Source organism: Colletotrichum costaricense (assembly GCF_030867565.1).
Source record: "Colletotrichum costaricense strain IMI 309622 chromosome Unknown Scaffold_10.1, whole genome shotgun sequence".
In the NCBI taxonomy this organism is placed as follows: Eukaryota; Fungi; Ascomycota; class Sordariomycetes; order Glomerellales; family Glomerellaceae; genus Colletotrichum; species Colletotrichum costaricense.
In genome coordinates, this window is record NW_026848239.1 from 430332 (window position 1) to 443338 (window position 13007).

The 13007-nt window shown below is 51.7% G+C and overlaps 5 protein-coding genes across 5 annotated transcripts; 2 read left to right on the forward strand and 3 right to left on the reverse strand.

Annotated features, from left to right (window-relative positions):
• Positions 1-1005: 1005 nt before the first annotated feature.
• CCOS01_09735 (uncharacterized protein) lies at positions 1006-1906 on the reverse strand (the record flags this gene model as incomplete). The annotated part of the gene is made up of 2 exons (XM_060457892.1): positions 1006-1540; positions 1638-1906. The coding sequence occupies 2 exons, from the start codon at positions 1904-1906 to the stop codon at positions 1006-1008; spliced, it is 804 nt and encodes a 267-aa protein (XP_060311057.1).
• Positions 1907-2462: 556 nt separating this feature from the next.
• Positions 2463-3509, reverse strand: CCOS01_09736 (ATP synthase F0; the record flags this gene model as incomplete). Its single annotated transcript, XM_060457893.1, has 4 exons — positions 2463-2690; positions 2748-3150; positions 3202-3418; positions 3479-3509. 4 exons carry the CDS (start codon positions 3507-3509, stop codon positions 2463-2465), a joined length of 879 nt encoding a protein of 292 aa, XP_060311058.1.
• A 480-nt stretch (positions 3510-3989) lies between these two features.
• On the forward strand, positions 3990-4208 carry CCOS01_09737 (uncharacterized protein; the record flags this gene model as incomplete). Its single annotated transcript, XM_060457894.1, has 1 exon — positions 3990-4208. The coding sequence occupies one exon, from the start codon at positions 3990-3992 to the stop codon at positions 4206-4208; it is 219 nt and encodes a 72-aa protein (XP_060311059.1).
• A 3882-nt stretch (positions 4209-8090) lies between these two features.
• On the forward strand, positions 8091-9344 carry CCOS01_09738 (uncharacterized protein; the record flags this gene model as incomplete). The annotated part of the gene is made up of 1 exon (XM_060457895.1): positions 8091-9344. The coding sequence occupies one exon, from the start codon at positions 8091-8093 to the stop codon at positions 9342-9344; it is 1254 nt and encodes a 417-aa protein (XP_060311060.1).
• Positions 9345-12204: 2860 nt separating this feature from the next.
• CCOS01_09739 (uncharacterized protein) lies at positions 12205-12873 on the reverse strand (the record flags this gene model as incomplete). The annotated part of the gene is made up of 1 exon (XM_060457896.1): positions 12205-12873. One exon carries the CDS (start codon positions 12871-12873, stop codon positions 12205-12207), a length of 669 nt encoding a protein of 222 aa, XP_060311061.1.
• Positions 12874-13007: the final 134 nt, after the last annotated feature.

Here is a 13007-nt window from a genome sequence, read left to right on the forward strand (position 1 = left end):
GTCGGGGCCTATGTTTCGTGTCGTCCGGTGAGGTGGGGGTGTTGCGTGCCGCTGTGTGGGCTTGCGGTTTAGTGGAGTGTCATGTCTGTCCCCCCTGTCTGTCCTGTCCTTTGAGTCCGCTGTGCGCGCGGGTTCGGCTTGGGCGGGGGGCCTGTTGTGGTGGGTGGGCTCAGAGAGGTGGAGCTTTTTTGGTGTCCTTGTGTGTTGCTGGTGGGGTTGACCTGCTTTTTGGTTGTTGTTGTTGTTGTTGTTGTTGTAGGGGCATGGAGGATCGTGTGGCTTAAAAGGAAGAAGAAGAAGAAGAAGAAGAAGAAGAAGAAGAAGAAGAAGGAAAAAATCCCTACCTGAGCGCCCTGCGCGGACGGGAAAGGAAGAAAATGAAAGAAGAACATGTGATATATGGTAAGGTAGTGTGCGGCGGCTTATGTGACTTCCTCAAGGCTGTTTGATATGAGGTGGTGTGGGAGAGGAATTGCGCGGGTAGGCACATGGACGAGCCGGCACATATTCATATTCGTATTCCAAAGTGTGGACATAACAACCACATCCCATATTTTAGGGAAGGGAGTATCGTAACTTGATTGCATGCATACCCATGTGACAGCGCTCCAGTAAAGGAAACAGACAGTTGGGGAAACGAGTTGGACTCGTCGATCGAGCAAAGCGAGAGCAGAAGTGGCAAGCGACCGCCTTGGGTCTTCATATTTACAATGTCATAGAACGTGAGCTTATAATACAGGATTACCTACACCTACATCGAGTCCCATGACATAGCCTTCTACAAATACACTTTTTGCCATCTCTCTATCTAGGGAATCTCCTCATAGCCCCTTCAAACCGTGACGCCGTAAATCTGCTCAACGTCATCATCCTTCTCACCGGCCTTCTCCTCAGCCTTCTCAGCAGCCATCGCCTCACGCGTCTCCTCCTCCTCCTCCTCCTCCTCCTCCTCCTTCTTCTCAGCCCTCATCCTCACCATACTCGTTTCCCACAATTCGTCTTCCCTTACTCTTTAGCCTTGGCCTTCCACGCCCGCCACGCCTTAAACTCCTCAAACTCCTCGTAGCTCACCTCGACCTCCATAGCCGCCTCCGCCGCCTTCGCGCTCTTCTTCTCCTTCTCAGCCTCGGTGTCGCGGGGACTGTCGCACTTCTTGCTCTCCTTGCGCTCCTCGGGCTGCTTGCGACTCGGGTAGCCTTCGCCCTGGGCCTCAAAGGCCAGACACACGGCCGTGGCGTAGTCTCCGTCGTGGCTGATGGATAACAGCACCTCCTGCCCGGGTATCCCTTCGTGTATGCCGCGCACGATGGCGACGGGCGGGCCGCTTCCGTTGGGGGTTGATGCGGTCGGTCCTGCCTCCGTGGCCTCGAGTTCTTTCGGCTCCTCGTCCTGCTTCTTGGGCTTCTCTTCTTGCCCCTTGGCCTTCTTCCGCTCCTCAATATCCTCCAGCTGCGCGGATTGCTTCCGGGCAATGGTGATGTCGTGCCATGTCAGGTTTCTCGTGGGGTGTGCTTTGAATGTCGCTTCCTTGGCTGCGAATCTATAATCATGGGGGGTTTGAAGACGTGAGCTTCCGCACACTCTCGCTCTCTCTCAATTGACCGGGAAGAGAGATGAACTCGGGATCGAAAGCTTACCTGCCAGCCAGGAAGCTAGCCTTCTTCCATAAAAGCGGGTTGCGCTTCTTCAACGCCTGGAAGTCGTCATCTTTGGAAATCTCGGACGGCGTCGCTGATGCGTCGGCCGACTTCAGGGCGGCAGGGATCGCGAGGCGCTCATGCTTGGTGAGGATGCGACGGAGAAATCTGGATTCCTTGTCGCTCGCCAAAATGCGGTAGATGCGGGAGATTTGACACAAGTCAGTCCCTAGTTGCAGAGAAAAAGGAAACCTCTTGGGCGGCAGCATGAGGACCAAGTTTGGGTATCAAAAAAGGGTGGAGATCTTCAATTGGCATCCGTGAACTCAAGCTGCAACAATGACAATTGATAGATTCACTACCAGGGGGTTCGAGGTACCTTAATCCGTTCCACCTTCAGCTCTAAGCTAAGGTAGGTAGATACCTCGCCACTACCTGAGGTAAGGTAGCTCAGGTGAGGTGCTTTAAGGTTCAAACCGATAAGAAAGCTCGACAGCGATAACGATAACGATAAGACCGTGGCTACGTCATTCCTCCCCGTCCTCTCCTCCCTAAGTCGAATGAAAACATGGGGAATTATTGTGCTGTCCTTCGCATGCATGGCCATTAAAAATGCCATGTACATTCCATACCGAAAACAGAACCAATTGTCGCAGCAACTTCAGAACGAAAACGGCTTTTTTGTCACCCATTACTGTCTTGGGCGGCTTCTAACCACACTTCAGCTCGAACTCCTCCTCTCGTGCAGTGAGGGGTGCTTCTGTCGCGAGAATACGCCATTGCGCAAACTTCGGTATCGAGCCTCCAATGCGAACATAATGACATTTACTGGTCATCGGCAAGAAGGGGGGCGCGCTCCGAGTCGGCAGTGCGGCTCCTCCACGGGTAGTCTTTGCCAGTCGCAGCCGGGTAGGCAATCACGAGGGTCGAGACGAACAGCACTGCCATGATGGTGAAAGCAAAGATCCACTGAAAGGCAATGATTTGGCGGCCGAACTGTGCAACGCCAATGGCGGCGGACAGGACGCTGAGAGAAAAGCCCATGGTGTAATCCTAAAACATGATCAGTCAGTGAATTTCGGAGAATCGTAGGCGCAAATTCGCTCTTACCTTGTAGGTGACGATGAAGAAACCTCCGTAAACCAGAATGGACCAGATGAAGATGTTGCCAAAGATGCGAGCAACCAGGTTGTGGGGGTGGGGAACCATGATGGCGCCGTTCCAGTAGATAGCCACGAACGTCCAGGCCAGAGGAGCGGAAACGACAGGCCAGTGGATGAAGCGAGGGTACGTGTTGTGGCGGAAGTAAAGAGACGACAGATTGGCGAAGTTGACGATCAGGATGAACTCAGCCCAGCCGAAGTGGGAGCGCACAAACAACATGACAAAGGCGAAGTGCAGAAGGTTGTTGAAGATGAAGTGCGATCCGACGCTGGCGGCGGCGTTGACATAATCGCTGTTGCTCGAGAAGAGGTGTCCGACGTAGCCGATTTGGAGGATGAAGAGAACGACCCTGGACCATGTTAGAAGTGCCACACACCTGAAAGGACGAGACGGAATTTACCAGTATATGTCGATGATTGTGGAGTTCAGAGTGAAGGCAGTGCGGTAGAGGTAGTTCTGGTCCCAAATTCTTTTCCGAATTGTGAAGCCATCGTGGGGCTCATTGACCGTGTAGTAGAGAGTGACGACGAAAGCCAAGAGCCAACTCAGAATAGTCAAGACCTTGTAGGTGGTGATGGAGGCGGCAGTATGAGACTCCTTCTTGGAGAAGGGGTTCACTAGAGAAAATGTCAGCACAAACGAATAGTTGCATACACCGAGGATGGACAGTAGCTTACGGGCGTGAATGCGCTCTGTTGCGGTAGGCATCTTGAAGGATGATGATGGTTTTCCGGTGTTGAATCCTCAGTGGCCACGCAATCTGCGGTACTTGCGAGTCTGGTGTTGCACAAAAAGTTGTTGATGGCAGCAGAAGCTTGGAAGTAGCAAGAAGGCATGAGTTGAGGAGGGCGGCGGTGGCTTATAAGCGAGGGACGCAGGAAGCAGGAAGCATGGGGTTGGTAGATGGGACGTTAAATCTGCGGGGAAAGCAGCTCGCCACAAGCACATTAGCGTGTAACGACTAACGCGGATGTAGACGGTAGACCTGAAGAGAGGTTCCTTCCTTGCTGCAGCGGTCCTCGTCCTCCAGGGCTGGCTATGGAGGCAGGAGGCATGAGGCATGAGGCAGGAGGATGGGGAGGAGGTACTGTTCCGGTCCCGACTGCGGGACCTCAATACCTAAGGTACCTCAGGTAACTACTCCGTACAGATTCCAGGCTGGGGCGGGATACATGGACCATTGGGCAAATGAGATGGGATGGCTTGGGCGTGCTTGTTTGGACTTGTTTGGACGCCTCGCTTGATCAAGTAGGCTACGGGCTGGCGCCTAGAGGATGCTACTACCGATTGGCTGTCTCGTGCAGCACGCAAGTCAATGGGAGACCTCTTCGGTCAACGATCCATTTTGGAGACATGAGGACGATGTACCAGGTAGCCGTACTGTCCCACTACCTTGAGGTATCGTAGACGAATTCAAGAAGCATAGGGTAAGAACAGCAAGTGGCCTCAGGCGTGAAGCGCTTTGGATCGGGATCGCCCCTGCGGTTTTGCGGTTCAACAACATGACACAGGGAGCCTGCGAGCGGCAGCCATGCCAGCCAATGCATGGATAGTCAGACGGGCTGATCTGGACCTGTCAACCCTGTCTGGCCGATGCTCTTCCCTGCTGTATCCGGACCGCATCAGCCACACCTTGGGTCCGGGGTTGGAGACGACGTTTGTAGCGACGCTGTCGTCAGAGCTGACGATGCCGCCCTGGGCGAGCGTGACCGGAGTCGAGAGTAGGCTCATTTGGCTAGCACTCTGAGCTTGGTGAAGGTTTGAGACCATCCACCATCTTCTGCTCTTGTACCTACCTTGATGGGGTGGCACAGCAGCAAGCTGTTGTGAAAAATGTGCCACTCTTGAGGCTAGCGGGAAGGGTCGGTCGATTCAATCCAAGATGGCGACCACTACAAGCCACACATTGTGTCAGGAAGCCAAGAGGTAGGCTTTGGTCTTGGAAACCCCCGCCTACGCTTCCTTCCTGGCACCAGCTTGAAACTGGAGGGATTTTTCGCTTGTCTAGGACATTCGTTCATAGGAAGGAAGAACAGGCAAAAAAGGGGGCGTTTGGAGTAATGGAAGAGATGAGGTGAAGCTGGAGCACCCGCACGCACGCACTCGCCGCAGTGTGGAGGTACCTTGGCACCTTGCAGCTGCACCTCCAGACTTCAGTCCGATCCAATGGCTGGCAATGTGGGCGGAGTGGGGCGATCCGTGGTTGGGTCATCCTTGCACAGGTATGACGACTTGCCGCGACTTCTCGCTGAAGCTCGTCGACTTCAGTTCTTAGAGGCAAGAGCTCCTAACCTCCAGTGACTTCCTACCCGGTTGCCCCACAACGATCCCAAATGCCAAGGAGCCACTCTTTGCCGCTTCACAATTTCTCCATCGACCTTCAGACATTTCCTCCCGCATTTGCCTCCTTGCAACCTGTTGCGCAACCCATCTCCAAACGCCTCCACGTAGGTATGTTTGGTCACTAGTCCAAGTCGGAGCTGGAGCCCGTCAACCGTCACCGAGGCCGAGACACAGTCACACTTGCTCGACTAGGTCTCATGATACCGAGCTCACTACCAGACCGCCCTGAGGCTTACTACCCACAGTCTCCCACTTTGACTAAGCCAGAGGCCAACATCTCATTTCTTAAGACAAGTTGGCATTCTACAATATACGCCCCATCCATCATTCCCACAGACAGACTTTACGAGCCACAAGGTACCCCATGCCGACTCTTTATACGGACCCAAGTCGTTGGGGCCCATCAAGAGACGAGCCCCCTGGTTTTCCATCCATGGACCTTCATCATCATCACCTCATAGCTTCCCTTCCTGGCCTGATTTGCTGCTGGCGGATGGAGCAGATGAAAACATTACCCTGCGCACCTAGAGCGCCGTTTCCTCCTTCTCTCCAAACAACTCTCAATTCGACCTCATACATATGCAGTCTTCGCCCATCCCTTCCATCGCATCTAGAAAGTTGCGACTGACTGCACACCCACCCGCACAATATCCAATTCTCCAATGGAACGGTACGCCGTTCGAGGGGGCGGAAGCTATGGTGGGCGGGTAGCTCAGCACACCACCTTGCAAACCACCAAACCCAACTAAACCCGCCGGCCACAGACCGCTCCCTGCTATGCCGGGACAGGCTTTATTTTACGCAAAATGATCGGCAAAAACGCTTTCTCACCTGATTCCGACGTATAATTTCTTTGTTGCTAACGATTTCCCAGGTTCTTCTATCTCGTGAGAGAATAAAAAGTCATCGGCCAACTGCACGTCTCATGCCACTCACTCTATTCTTGGCAATGGCCTCAATGCAAAGTTCCGGAACCATACGCGGCAGGCGTCGAGCTCCAGTCTCTAGAGGGCCCACCCCCGTCCGACATCTGCACCGACGCGAGCAGGGAGGTATTTCTACCCGGCCGATACATCCCCACGTCACCGCACCTTTCCCTCCGGCCTGTGGGCTAAATTGCGGGGCACACTCCAACCTGCATCACCTGGCCCTTCTCGTGTCCTGCCCCCTCACGTCTAATGACAGCATCCGCGAATCAACTCGTCTAAGAGCTGCGGCACGGCCATTACCGACTGGCTGCCACATAGCAAGGCACCATGTTCAGGTCAACCAAGCGAGCACAATTCATCTCGATGGATCGGCCTTTTTGTGAAGATTTCCCAAGGCGTGGCGACAAAGCAAACGACTTCATTGGAATAGCATGCTACCCAGGTATCTATCTATACGGCATCCTACAATTTCGACAACAACTTTGTCTTCACACCAGTCATATTGTACACCTAATCAACCCAATATCTCTGCCATCGTCCGTTATTGCAAGAAGCCACATGGAAACGGCTCACCGCGTATCGGGTTTCGGACTCTGTTCCTGATTCTGAAGTATTCGTCGCCAGCCTTCTCTAATTTGGTCAGGCTCATCTCCGCCCTTTGGCCTGGCAGCATGTTGCTACTACCATCCTCTCTTTTCGTATTGTATGTACAGAAGATCGGCTTCTCTTTGGGGCTATAGACTGCCCTTTGTCGCTGCATCGATTGTGATTGAGGATGCGTCGAGTCCGCATGAAATGAAGTTGCCGCCGACTGTTGGCTTTGATGTTCTCGGAGTGGGGTCGGTCTCCGACGCCCGTGTGCCGATGCTCGACCCATGTTTGCGGCTGCGGGCTCCGAGGGCTCGGAGTAAGACATTTCTCTTCGAAGCATCTTCTCTCTCTGGAGACCACCTGTTGAATTTGGCTGGCAAGGACGGGCGTACAGCAAGTGCTGTTGATATTGTGGCTGAGTTGGCAACACAGAGAAAGGCGCAGTCAAAAGATCCAAGTTGAGAAGGCTCGTTTGTTGTCTGATTTGACTTCTGGGGCGAGGACCCGCTCTGAGATTTCCTGAGCCTGGCGACTTACTTTTATATGAAAAACGTATCAATATTGGAACTTGGCTGAGTAGGCCGGTCTAGCATGCCATTCCCCAGGTGGCCAGACTTTGTCAATGGGAATTGCACTTTTCTTGGCTAGATATAGCGGCATGCATGACCCCTCGGCTTTTTGGTATTTTGATGTAATGGTGTTGTTGAAACCCAAGTGAAATTTCAACTCCCAGAATGACAACGCCAGCTTAGTTGCTGACCCAATGGCGGTGCAGGGAAACTTGCACTTTTAACCCCTGGTTGAGCGGTGATTGGATCGTGTAAGGACCTCGCATACGGAGTGAGGAGCCATGAAATTACAATTCGGACCCAAGGCTACGTACTTGGTCCGCGGACTGGGAGCCTTACATGAAATTCAGCCTCAAGAAGGCGACGAGGGGCGGAGCTCGTTGGGCTTTCTTGGGTTATGAGGAGGACTCCAAGGCGCTTCGCTTCTGGCGGAAGAATCTTGTTTGGTTGTTGCAGATTATAAGAAACCTACAAAATGGCATCAGAGCATATGCCCGCCTTCGAAGTTCTAGGGACTACCTTTTGGGCGCCATCAAATCCACAAAGCCAGATAATTAACGAACTCAATATGGCGAAAGGAGCAAAAGGAGCGACCTCGCGAGCGTCCCGAATTCCCACGGAACGGTGGGATAAATTGAGGCCGACCATTTGCGAAGAATATAAGAGGAAGACTCTTGACGCGGTGATCACGTTCCTGGAAGATGAACATAACCTCATCGTTACGTATGTTTCACCTTCAATGTCTGATTCGTGGCTAATTTTTGATAGGAAACGTCAACTCGTCTACAGGCTAGGCATATGGGACTGCGCGAAGTATGGCAATCCCAAGAGTCTCAAAGGTTGTGATGGCTTGCCCGATGACGATAGAGATTACTGACGAGGATTTGAAAGATGAACAAAGCAACGAGGCTACCGACGCATTGGGGCTCACATCCGGTTTTGAGGCTGGCTCATACGCGTACGACCTAATAACCCACAACATTCAAGCCGCGAATGCAATCTTTGCAGTCGCCGGCGGTACTTACGCCTGGGAAATATACAATGCAGACTTTCTCGGCGATATGGAAGATTCAAAGAGGCTTGTAGCCCTTTGCCGATCGGCTGAGACCGTCGAACAATGCCAGACGGCTCTGGACCGCCTAGAATTACGCATTTCGCAGTCTAGCAGCCACGTGGGATTCTGGTCCCTATTATGCGTACATGTTGTAGAGAGCATGAACCACGAGATGAGAGACGACGATCACCGTACATTGAAAGAACCCATCAAGCAGATGCTTGAGGCCGCTGTTTCGTCCATTCTTCTCGGATCCTGGGAAGGCTTCTTGCTCAAAGAAGGCGGTTCTGTCGATCTATTTGCATTTCATCTCCTGGACACTGTTTATGAGCGACAGCACACGCTCTCTTTGCAGTTAGAAGAGACGGAACTCAGTAGCCTACTCTACGATCTGGATGACTGGGTTCTTCCGGCGCATGATGGCAAAAAGAGAACTGGTGCTCTAGACACGCTGATGCAATGCGCGCGGTGGTGTTTTCTTTCCCTCAACGAAGTCACACGCGACCCCTCCCAGACGCGGCTACAAATTTTCTCCGCTCACGACGAGAACGATTTAGAATGGAAGGCGCATCTCGAGATCTACGGGACTCTTTGGTACAAGCTGTTCATGCAGCAGCTCGACATCCAGGGACCAGGCTTCGACACCGGCGGCGAAGTCGACGAGGGCGCGCTCGCGTGGGCGCAAAATTCCCGGAGGGACCTGGGCATTTCCCACGCCGAGGTGCTTTCGTGCATGTGTTGGATCATTGTGAACCATGGTAGTATGAGAGACGACGGCGACGGGACTTGGGAGAGCTTGTTTGGACGGTCAAGGGCTGCGGCGCATGAGGTATGGAATACCGGGCCGAGGGAGCTGTGGATCGACTTTCTGCATACTTTCAAGAGATTCAATGATCTCACGGCCACGGAGGAGCCAGAGTATGAGCGCTCCAGGAACGCGTTTATGGAGGAGTTTGTGGCATTCGTGAAGGAAATTTTGAAGGTGTTTGTGACGTTTGGTGCATCCAAGACGGGAGAAATGGTTGGGGATGACTTCTATCCCGTGATTACCTATTGAGGACGGTCGACCAGCATGCTCTCCGGCAGTCTAGATGATCAAGTGTAGCATATATTCTCAAGGTACCATCTTGCGGTAGGTTCTTTTGTATTCTTATAAATTAATACACACTTCTATATGTACTAGATTTGAGGCAGGCTATGTGATTGTTTCTTCCTAGTACCTAACGTAAGTATTTGTGCGATTATAAGGCGAAGGAGTTCTTCTAGCGAAATGTTCCATCACATCCAAATAGCGGGGGCTTTCATTCGTGAGAGAGAGCCTTTGCCTCCAATCTCATAATAACAGCTGGATTTTTGGATAAGAGGTCAGTCGCCAAGCAAGTTGGTAGATAGATGTCACATGTTACGGAGAAGAAATGGCAGTCTGATTCTTGTCGCTCCTGCTCTGAATAAACAGGCGCCAGATCAAGTGCATGGCACACCGTTGCCAAGTCAATCAGATCCAGGATAAGAAACATGATGTTCTCCAGTCCCTCCGCTTCATGGAGAAATAGGTGAGCCAGCCAGAACAAATAGATCCTTACTCTGAGGATAGACAATTCCTCAGCCGGAGCAATGACTCTCTCGAGTGCGCGGATGGAACACACTTTGATTTCCTGCTCGTTTGGAAAATTCATGCGCTTGTTTTCTTAATCAAATACAGTTACGACGAGAATTCATGGCTCCGAGGCAGGGTTCTCATGGACAAGACCTTGGCTCTGTCCATGATCTATCATAGATGTTTCTCTATTATAAGGGCTAGAATATACAGGAAACAAGAACAAGTGCTAGCTACTACTACTACTACTATTGCTGATTATGCTCAATTATCCAATAGATTTGACAACAGGACAAGGTCGTCAAGATACAGTAGTGAGAAACCATGCCCACCTCTTGCCTCGCCTGACACCGAAGATGACTTCGAACTTGCTTTCGGTGCTCTCCAGATCACTGTGTCCAACAGATCAGGCACTGATACGGCTTTGGTACCTGCTTTTATATCCACAGTCGGAGTGGATGCTGGGGTCGGTAACAGGGGTTTGTCAGGTATGAAATGTGCCGCTTCCCGGTGCTCTTGCCTCGTCGTTGTTTATTGCCATAGTGAAATGGGTCCCAGGCAACAGCATGTTTTCGAGAAAATCGCCTTGAAAACCCGTTCACATAGAACAAGAGACATTTTGGAACATTGATGTAATAGCGAATCTCGAGTTCCGTTTTGCCTTTTGCTGATGTACGAGACGTGCATTCGTTGGGAGCTCTATATCGCGAATTATCTCGAAACATCTGGGTACTGCACCCCCAAGGGATAGAGCCATTTCATCTTGGCACCGCCGAGATGTGAACCAGCGTGGAAGGCGACTATGTCGAATCTCAGGGAGCAAGGCTAACTTACTTCTCCAGGTATCGTGTGCGGGAGGTTGAAAAGTTCCAACTATCGGCAGAACCTTCCGGCAGAACCTTCCCCGGATGATGCGTACGACATCAAAGCTCGCCACACACGTTGAGCAGGTTTTCTCGTCTTCGATTACCTCACCCCCCATACTTTAAGGCTTCAGTAGAGACAGCGAGCGGGCGAAAAGGTTCTGGAAACACCAGAGTCTCGGAAACATACCCCGATGATTGGCTTTCCGGCCGTAAGGGGGAAGCGGTGACCGGTTGAGGGGTCGGTGGGAATCCCTCTGTGCTGTTGAGATTTGAGAAGGACGTGGCAGGGTGTTCGTCCTGAGAGGCCTGGCTGGTTGTGACTTGGCGTCTTGTTGTGAGCAGCAGGCAGACGGTTGGGTTGTCCAGGGATTCCAGCTTGAGGGGGGTTTTTGAGTCTATTCGCGAAATCGGAATGGCTTCTATCCGAGAAAAGCTCGACCGCCGCCCCCCAAATCCAAGCCACTTGAAGTCGTTCACGAACGCGAATAAGAATCCGAAATAAGATTTTTAAAGAAAAATACAGCAGTAAACCGGAAAAACATGGCTGTCAAGGGCTGGCTGTCAAACGATGGCAGAGCCGCGAACGGGTAGTAGCGTCATTCATTGATTGTTGGAAAGAAAGCTAGGCAAAACCACAGCATTTCAAAGCACATTCCCAGATGGGCGTCTCTCCCCCTTCCCCCTCTCCCTAAACTAGAAGTAGAACCTTTATCCAGGCGAGCACTAAGTACTGACTTTATAAAATCCACGGTACGCTAGGAAACTTTGTGAGGCGGCTTAAACGCCGACGGTGCTCTCACTGGTCAGTTCGGCTCCGGTAGATTGCTGGTTGCGAACTATGATTATTTCTTATTCCACAACATTGCAATGTAATTGCAGGGCTTGGGCTGGTACTTCCGCCAATCAGCATCAACTGCCGCTTGTTAAAACTATTGGAGTCTCCATTGCCCGGTCTTTCTTTTGGATTCCTAGTCGTCGTTGGGCGTGAACTAAGAGGGCATTTTGGAGGGTGGATCGTCGTCGTACAAAGAATGTTGTTGTTGATGATGATGGGAAAGTTGATTTTCCTCGAGACGAGGATGATGTGGGGCAGGTAACCGGCGGCAGAGTTCTCGATTAGTAGACTTCCCATGTGTTTTTTTTTGTGTATGTGAGATGCCTACTTTAGATACTAAGTGTGCACCTGTCCACATGCTCACCCGCAATTCTGGATCAAGACCTTAGCGCTTAAAGGCAAATTAGACGAGCATCCGGCCGTAGGCGAGTAAACCAAGTCTCGCTTGCGCATTTTAACATGTCATGGGTGAAGCTTATCAGGCGTGACTCCGGTTACGTAGACGGCTGGTGAGGCTTGGCCGCTCATTTCTTACTTGTGACTTGTAACAACTGTAAATTCCATGAATCGAGAAGGCTCCCTTCGATCCAAAACTCGATGAACGGGATTTTCCGTGAGCCTACAATCTGAATAGTGACAAAATAGACACTGAGAGAGAATGTAGGGCCAAGTGTATCCCGCCTCCATGGAACGACTCCACATCCCGAGAACGGTATTTCTTCTCTCGGGAAAGAGCTCGTCCGCGATTCTTGGGGAGCTCTGATGACTCGCTGATATGGGAAAAGGGCAGAATGCCATCCTTTCGAAACTCGGAAGCTGTCCGGCTCCGAGATCCGGAGTGGAGACGCATGTCGAGCCGGAAAGCTAACCTGTGTTGAGCAAAATGCCATGAGGCTAGATGGACGTCCTTTAGCCGCTTTATCCGGTATGAAGGGGCGTTGAATGCCGTGCCAAATGGACTCGGTGAGCAGAACTTCTCCATATAAGGGAATCTGGACCACTCTGCATGCGTGTTTGTTTCGTAAGGCAAACCACTCCCTCCACCTGTTGTCTCTCGCTTCTCGGTCGAGACCCTTTGAGATAGTGAGATATGCATTACCGAGATTACCACTGGGTACGTAGCCGGCTCACTGAATAGAATTGGATATTGTTGGGCGCGGCTGAAGAAGGGATCAGAGACGGTTCTAGAGACGGTTCCAGAGACGGTTCCAGAGATGTACCTCGTAAAGCTCAATCGGGCGTTATGATCGTGAACTGACCGACTGTTCTGTTTCGTTGTGGCCAGCATGTGATCTCGATCTCACCATTGCTGGCATTATCAACCTCTAAAAAGTATTGAGACAGCATGTGAATAACGGTTGCGACATGTGTTACATGAAATGAATGAGTCTCTGAGCGAAGTAGGTGGCGGGCAATACGTCC